The sequence below is a fragment of the Orcinus orca genome, chromosome 11, assembly GCF_937001465.1.
Source record: "Orcinus orca chromosome 11, mOrcOrc1.1, whole genome shotgun sequence".
Taxonomy (NCBI): domain Eukaryota; kingdom Metazoa; phylum Chordata; class Mammalia; order Artiodactyla; family Delphinidae; genus Orcinus; species Orcinus orca.
Window position 1 is genome coordinate 40,322,209 of NC_064569.1, and position 8,010 is coordinate 40,330,218.

Genomic DNA, 8,010 nt, shown 5'->3' on the forward strand with positions numbered 1-8,010 from the left:
AAGGCTCGTCTGAGGATGCGTAGTAAGGGCGGCTGACCCGGAAGCCGGATGTTCAAAGGCAGCAACCAGTCGGAGCTGCAGCCGGCGCGGGCTCTCGTCTCGGTGGGCGGGGTTATGCTGCGTCTGGCGCGAGGGGCAGTACCTCGCGTCGGGAGCGGAATCCTAGAGCTTTAGCGGAGCGTGGGGGTGCGAGAAAGGGTGGCGTTCCGCACCAATAGCGCCTCAGCGTTCAGGGTTGTCCCTGGGCGGTACCCTCACTCTTCTGGACCCGGGTGCTGCTTCCGGCTGAGCTAGGAGGTCGCGCAGGCAGGAGGCCTCGGTCGGAAGGGAGGGAGCGGCAGCATCCAGGTACGGCGTCTGCCAGGCCCGAGCCTGGGCCGCCTGTCCGCAGAGGCGCGCCCGCTCGGGCCGGCCTTTGCTTTCCGCATCCTCCCACGCCCAGTCTTCGGGCTTCGGCGCCCTTGAGGTTGCCGCGTACCCTGTGCCGCGATCTGCGCCGCTTCCAGCCCAGCTAGCTCCTTGCGGCTGTAGGTTCCTGTCACACGGTGACTGCCACCGCGCATCTCGGCCCTCCACGCTCTGACTCCAGTAGCTCTGACCCTTCCTTGTCTTGCAGTCCGCTGCGCCCTGAAATGCAGCTTTCCCGGGCACCCTTCCTGCTTATCGATTAACTGGATCCGCTCCTTTGCTGCTTTCAGTTCCTGGAATGCTCTCCCCCTCCCTCTTCTATACCGGTGTAAATCCTGCCCACCCTTCTAAAACGACAGCTGCCCAACCCCCACACCCCCGTCCCCACCTTTCTCCTGACTTTCCTTGAGCCTCCACCTTGTCTCTGAACTCTCAAAACGCCTCTTCTCTTCTGGTCACCGGCGTCTTCCACTTCGTCTAACAGAATTTTGGGTGCATAGCTTATCCCCATCAGACCATAAGCTCCTTTGAGACACAAGCCATATTCTCTGCAGCCTTTATAGCACGAGTAAAAGGTAGACAGATAAGTGAGTAAATCTAAGCTGAGGTGGATGGATCCATTTGAGGAAATGAGTTTTCCAGAGGAGAGACCTGAGCCTTGAGGTCCTCCCATGTTTAGGGGGCAGAAAAAGAGAAAAGAGCCACAATCTGAAAAGGTTTTTGCAGATTGCACCCCTATGTCATTTCCATTATGGTTCTTGTTTTCTTTTAACTGTTTTTCTGAAACCTTCAGTCTAACCCCATAAAAGACCCAGCCTTGAGCTTTATTGAGAAAATGGATGTCCCTCAGATGAGAATGTTCTCCTGCTAACCTCAAAAGTTTTCTTCATTTCCAAGGTTAATCCTTCTACCTGGGCTTCTAATTTCATCTTTTCCTGGGCCATCCTAGATTTTGTTCCATCCCATCCACCTCACTTTTATCCTCAGTTTAGCCACGTTTCTTCTCCTCTAAAACATAGTCATATCTCCTTATCAATAAGCAAAACAAAAGTAGAATTTACTTGACCTTGTTACCTTTTCAGGCTGCTGCCCTATCACTCCTGTTCGCTTAACCAGCAAATCACAAGAATATCAATTCGTATCTTTGGGGTGAGAGGGAGTTATGATCCTTCTAATAATCTGTTTTTCTGCGTCCTAGAAAAAATGCACAGACACGTGAACCTCGCGGGACGGGGTTCATGGGGCCTGCTGGGGCTCTGGCTAAGAATCCATGCTTTTTACTTAATGCCTGTTCCAATTTAGTGCATTAAATTGACTTCTGTCCTAGGTTTACCTGTGATCTGGTCACCTGTTCCCATCCAGTGATCCCATCTGACCAGTTTTCATGGCACTTTACAGTAGTGTTTCCCAATTTTTATTCTGGCCCAGTACACCCAAAGATACAGCATACCTCTGTCAGTGGTAGTGACTTGATACAGCAGTGATTTTCAACCACTGTTGTAGTTAAATGAAAATGCATCCCAGATGTTTCTGGAATTTCCTACCTGTTTTCTTTCCGTAATTGTTTTCTTTCTTCAAACTGGCGTTCCCTTGGCCTCTTTCTCTTGGGTTTTATCGTCTGTTTCAGTGACACTTGTTACTTCCATATGTATCCGTAGCCTAGCCTCTCTCCTAGGATTTGTTCCAAATTTGCATATCCATGTGCCTGACAGACATCATCACATGAATATTGTATTGAGCATCTTTTCTTTCTTGTTTTTTTTTTGGAGGGGGGCTGCGTTCGGTCTTCGTTGCTGCGCGTGGGCTTTCTCTTGTTGCAGAGAGCGGGGGCTTCTCTTCGTTGCAGTATGCGGGCTTCTCATTGCAGTGGCTTCTCTTGTTGCGGAGCACGGGCTCTAGGCGCGTGGGGCTCAGTGGTGGTGGCTCGCGGGCTCTAGAGCGCAGGCTCAGTAGTTGTGGCGCACGGGCTTAGTTGCTCTGCGACATGTGGGATCTTCCCGGACCAGGGATGGAACCCGTGTCCCCTGCATTGGCAGGCGGATTCTTAACCACTGCGCCACCAGGGAAGTCCCTTTATTGAGCATCTTAACTTTAACATGTCCAGTTCATGATCTTCTTGACTGATGCTTATTGACACCACCATCCCCCTACACACATAGTGACACACACCTGTTTCTTCTTTCTTCTATTAGCAGTATCCCACTCCATAAAGTTTCCTTAGTTGTTAACTTGGAGATATTTTCAGCTTTGCCCTAGCCCATTCAGTTAATAAGCCTTGTTCTACCTCTAGAATAACTTCATCTGTCTTCTGTTTTTCCATTGCCCTGCCTTAGCTCAGGATCTGTGAAAAGTTTTTGTTAATTTGAAAATAGGAGAAATCTCAGGTTGGATTAGACAAGTGAGGAAAATGAGGTTCTAGAAAAATTTCATCTGTCAGTAGATCTGTCAGTCTTCTAGGCAAGATGTACTGTCCTGTCCTTCTTCCTCCAGCCCTGAGAAGAGGTGGTCCTATAACTGGTTAGCATCTGGCCAGGGTAATGGGGGATAGGAGGAGAAAGAATAAGTGAGGGGGAGGTTGAAGGCTGCAGGTCTCTTTGCTGGGAGCTTGTTTATTACCTTAGTGTCCTGCTCTGTGTGTATATGTGTGTTCTTTTTGTTTGTTTTTTTTTAAATAAATTTATTTTATTTATTTTTGGCTGCGTTGGGGTTCTTCGTTGCTGCACCCGGGCTTTCTCTAGTTGCCGTGAGCAGGGGCTACTCTTCGTTGCGGTGCGAGGGCTTCTTGTTGCGGAGCACGGGCTCTAGGCACGTGGGCTCTAGAGCGCAGGCTCAGTAATTGTGGCACACGGGCTTAGTTGCTCCGTGGCACGTGTGTGTTTTCTTACTGTCTCACAGCTTGGGGTCCTTTCAAACCCCAGATAACCTGAATACAACCCTTTCTCATCTTGTCCCTGTGCCATTTGGTTTTCTTCCTCTGACCTTATTTAATGTCACTTTCAATAGTCACTTGGAATTATGATTCAAGGAAGCTGTGCCTCAGTTCAGTGTGGGATCTACCCTCAGGGACTGGCTCAAAGGCAGTGTTCAGCCCATGGGACTTACTCTGAGAAGCACTTAGATGTCACACCCTACCCCTGACCCCCTCAACCAGCTAACCTGAACTTTTCTCCTTTCATATTCTTGACTTTTAAGAAAGAAGTTATTCTCACTAACTTCAGTCTTTTAATTTTAATTCCCTCAACAGAGAGGAGGCTGAGAATATACATTCATAGTCCCAAATTGAGGAACGTTTTGTTCAAGATGAGAGATTCCCATTCTAAACTTTCTCTTGTTCCCTGGCTCAGAATGTCCAGGGAAATGTCCAGGGAACAGTTAAGTTGGAAGTAATTTATCTCATGCAAATGTGAGTTAATTTGCTGGGGACACAGTAAGTTTCATTTTAGCCCTTGGGATAGGTTCTTGGTTTTATGTTTGGAATTCAAGATTAATGCTGTAGAAGGTTATGTCTAACTGAAATAACATAAACATACTGTTGGCACTATTTCAAGTATATTATGGCTTAAACAGATGCTTGAAGACTAACCTGGGAACCTGAGCACCATAAATAAGATGGTTTTATGGGAAAACAAATTGGATATTGCCCAGAAGGCTCCCATTCGGTCCTCCTACAGAGAATAATTCACTGCTAATGTTTAATCTCTGGCTACTTCAATAAATTCCCTACTAGCCAGAAAAACTGATGTATGCCTAAAGTAATATACCAATTAAGAACATTTCTGGGTGGTCCATACCAGTCATGTCTTTCCATAAACATGGAGGGTCAGGTGTTAGCTGTAATGTCATTCAGATACACCTGGTTCCAGCTGTGTTTCTGTATCTCGTATGCAGACTTTATTTGCCCTTTTGAATCTTAAGACTTCCCAAACAATATCTTCCAGTATAAGACTGCATATGTCTAGGGGCCATTCAGAATAGAGTGCAGACAAACTGAGAAGTTATAGAATGGTCTTAAACAGGTAAGTGGGCTGGGCAGATGAGGCCTTATCCTTGGGTCTAAATCTAGTCTGTCTTTGTAGGGGACAACATGCCAACTGCCAAGCAACTAGCCGACATTGGCTACAAGACCTTCTCCACCTCCATGATGCTCCTCACTGTTTACGGGGGCTACCTCTGCAGTGCCCGAGTCTACCACTATTTCCAGCGGCGCAGCTCCCAGCGCCAGGCTGCAGAAGAACAGAAGACCTCAGGAGTCCCGTAGAACTGGGGGGCTTTTTTCCTTGAGCAGAGAGACCTGAGGCATGTTGTGGAAAGACCTCACCTGCAATCATTTCTGAGTCAAGAGGATCAGGGCCTTAATGGTTTTCGAACTCTGCTGGGAAAAAGTGCCCATGTTTTTTCTGGTACAGTCAGTTTGGAGAGGCTATTGAATCATAACAGGAATGGGAGGGTGAGGCACACCTACAGACATTAAATATTTTGCCATGTCTGTGTCTTGGTGTTTTTGTTTACTTGAACAGGGTATGGACTACAGAGGTGGGGTCTTGACTACCAGTTTTCTAGTCACAGACTGGATTTCCATATCTTGAGCTCTTAGCACCCATGAAGTAGGGGATATACAGTTCTAGGAGTAGTAATCTCAGCTCTCCTGATCTCAGAGAAAAGACTGTCCCAGCATCTGTATAAATCTCCTGAGAAGACTCTGTAAAGACCAAAGCTCTTTTGTGGTCAGTGACCATTCCTGGACCAATTAAACTGTGTCCAGGTAATGGAGTTCTCTGGCCAGCTTGGCCACATGTGCACTTCTGAGCCAAGGAGGCAGAGGCCCTTGTTTAACAGCTGTTAAAATTGCACAAAATGGAGGCGGATAGTTCTTAAAATGTGAAGGGCTTTTGGGCAGCCTACAGTAATGCAGTCCATCTCCTTAAGCATAGTGGGTATAGTATTAGCATCAGGGTTGATTTCTCACTGTGCCACTGCACAAGAATCTACCTGCAGGTCTGACTGCAGAGTTGTGAAGAGGATTTGAAAGAAAACGATGCATTCAAGGTAAAATCCAACTATGAAGAGAGATTCTTGCCATCATTTTTTTTTTTGGCCATGCGGCATGTGGAATCTTAGTTTGAACCCGTGCCCCCTGCAGTGGAAGCCCAGAGTCTTAACCACTAGACTGCCAGGGAAGTCCCACCACCATTTCATTTTGAGCTTTGAGGCTTGCTTGTTCACATCATTCTTGGTGATCGCCCAAAATATCAACCCCTTTGGACACCTGTCCTCTCTCATGTACATACTGCTCTGACCTTTGTCCCCCATTCCTAAACCTTTCACCTGAAGGCCCTCTTCCATGATTTAAAAACTCAGCATTCCTATATCCTCAACTCATTTACTCCCATCCTCTCTTGATGTGTTAACCAGGGACTCCACTGCCTTCTCTGCTTTCTCATTTGCCTGTACAGACAGTAAAGTGACCATGCTCTCAGCTCCCCAGTGCCACTTTCAAACAGTGTAAAATCAGTCCTTTTTGAGGAGCTTTCTTATATTCTCATTTTCACTGTATTCGAGAACTTGAATACTTCAAATCTTTGGATTCCTTTTTTTCCTTCCAATCTTTCACCCCCTTTTTGATCTAAACTGCTTCCCTGTCCAGCCTGTGCCCACAGCTGAGCATCCGAACTGCTGCCCTGCCTCCAGCCTTACCCATCTCAACCCCAGACCTTGCTCCATTAGTTATCTAACTCACCCTCTTCCTTCTTTGCAGTACATAAACTTGCTTAAGTGGTAGTTTCTAAGTTAGAAGATTGGTCTGAGATTAAATGAGACAATTCATATTAATACTCCGGTACCTGTCAGCTATTAACACCTGCTGCTGACCTCCACATTTGTATCTTCCAGGTTCACCTTTGGAGCTTCAGATATATCCAGTTGCTTGCTATATCCACTCAAATCCTATAGTCCTCTCTAACTTGTCCACGACTAACAGCATTCCTTCATATCTCCCGGACCTACTTGTTTTTTTCCCCTTATTTTCACTATCATTTAAGTCAGGATTATGGGAGTCTCATTACACTATTCTCTGTACCCTACTCCCAACCAAGTAACTGTCTTATTAATTTCTACCATTTAAACATCCATTCAGTCAGTTCTACCCTTGTCATTTCTTGCTTATACTTTTGCAGGAGCCTTTTAGGGGTCTTAGTTCCAATCTTGACCTCATATTTGCCACATTGCTGTCAGAGACATCTATTTGGAACAGATTCGATTATGGCATTCTGCTTTGGATCCCCTCTGAAGCTCAACCACAGACAATAGGTTAAGAATCCCTGACCTATAAGGTCCAGTCCAGACTCCTTGGTATGGTGTATGAGGTCCTTAAGTCTTGACCCACCTTATGTTCCTACCTCACCCTTTGTGTTCTAGTAAAATCAAATGACCTGTGTGGTTGCACGTTGTTTCTTGTCTCCATGCCTGTTCTTTCTCTCTAAATGGAACATCCTTTCTATCCTCTTTTTCCTAAAAGGTTTCTCTGACTCTTCACGCTCCCATGCTGGGCCAAGTATCTATAGAAGACACCACTTTTTCTCTAAAAAAATCTTTAAAAGCACAGGTATCTAAGACAGTTTTGAAAAGAAACAAAGAAGATGGGTTGGGGTTACCAGATATCAAGACATAGTAGAAAGCTAATAGTAATCTAAATGTTGTGGTACTAGTGCAGGAGCAGACAAATAGATCAATGGCACAGAATAATAAACTCAGACACAGATCAGTGTATCTGTGAGAAATTGAATATGATAGAGGATACATCACAAACCCATGGGGAAATTCATATTCTATGTTGTTATGGATACATATGTGATTATAAAAGTATAAAAAATAGATTGAAAGGACAATAGTAGTCGTTACATTGGGGATGAGGTGAGGTGGAAGAGGGCAGAGGGGGGGTCTTAAATGGAAACTGTTTCCTCTACTCACAACACTTCTACCACCAAATATGTTTTTCCCACACCAAACAATTCTCCAACTCTCCAGACACCAACTATGTCCTGCAGTTCAGTTCTGCCACTAAGCTACGTGGAGTTAGCGCAGACACCACAGGTTAAGGGCTCAATCATTCACAAGTAGTGGGGTGCCCAGGTCACCCAAACTTTGCCTGACAGCTACAGATCCGTTCCCACGACCTCCTCCTCAGGTTTGCTGTGATGGCTCACGTGACTGAACTCAGAGAAACTATTTATTATTACTAGTTTATTATAAAGGATACCACTCAGGAACAACCAAATGGAAGAGATGCATAGGGCCCATCCCTGTATCAGCATCTCTATGTGTTCCACCCAGAAGCTCTCTGAACCTCACTGTTTATAGAGTTTTAATGGAGGTTCCATTATATAAGCATGATTAAATCATCAGCCATTCAATGATTAACCCAATCCCCAGCACCTCTCCCCTCCCAGGAGATCGGGAATGTGGGGCTGAAAGTTTCAGCCTTCTAATCTGCCTTGTCTTGTTCCTCTGGCAACCAGCTCCCAACCTGAAACTATCTAGGGGCCCACCAAGAGTAACCTCATTAGCAAATAAAAAGATATATCACTCTGGAGATTCCCAAGGGTC

General features: G+C 45.8%; 1 protein-coding gene across 2 annotated transcripts; it reads left to right on the forward strand.

Moving 5' to 3' along the window:
* Window positions 1–176: 176 nt before the first annotated feature.
* Window positions 177–4,894, forward strand: LOC101283419 (cytochrome c oxidase assembly protein COX14). 2 transcript variants are annotated; one of them, XM_004274341.4, is made up of 2 exons: window positions 177–348; window positions 4,485–4,894. In XM_004274341.4, the coding sequence occupies exon 2, from the start codon at window positions 4,493–4,495 to the stop codon at window positions 4,664–4,666; it is 174 nt and encodes a 57-aa protein (XP_004274389.1). In that variant the 5' UTR covers window positions 177–348; window positions 4,485–4,492; the 3' UTR covers window positions 4,667–4,894. The 2 variants fall into 2 exon arrangements, with proteins under 2 accessions (XP_004274389.1, XP_049550096.1); XM_049694139.1 differs by lacking the exon at window positions 177–348 and adding an exon at window positions 400–3,811.
* Window positions 4,895–8,010: the final 3,116 nt, after the last annotated feature.

Bases quoted from the DNA above. Each gene is read 5' to 3' on its own strand.
- LOC101283419 (XM_004274341.4), top strand. From the start codon at position 4,493: ATGCCAACTGCCAAGCAACTAGCCGACATTGGCTACAAGACCTTCTCC.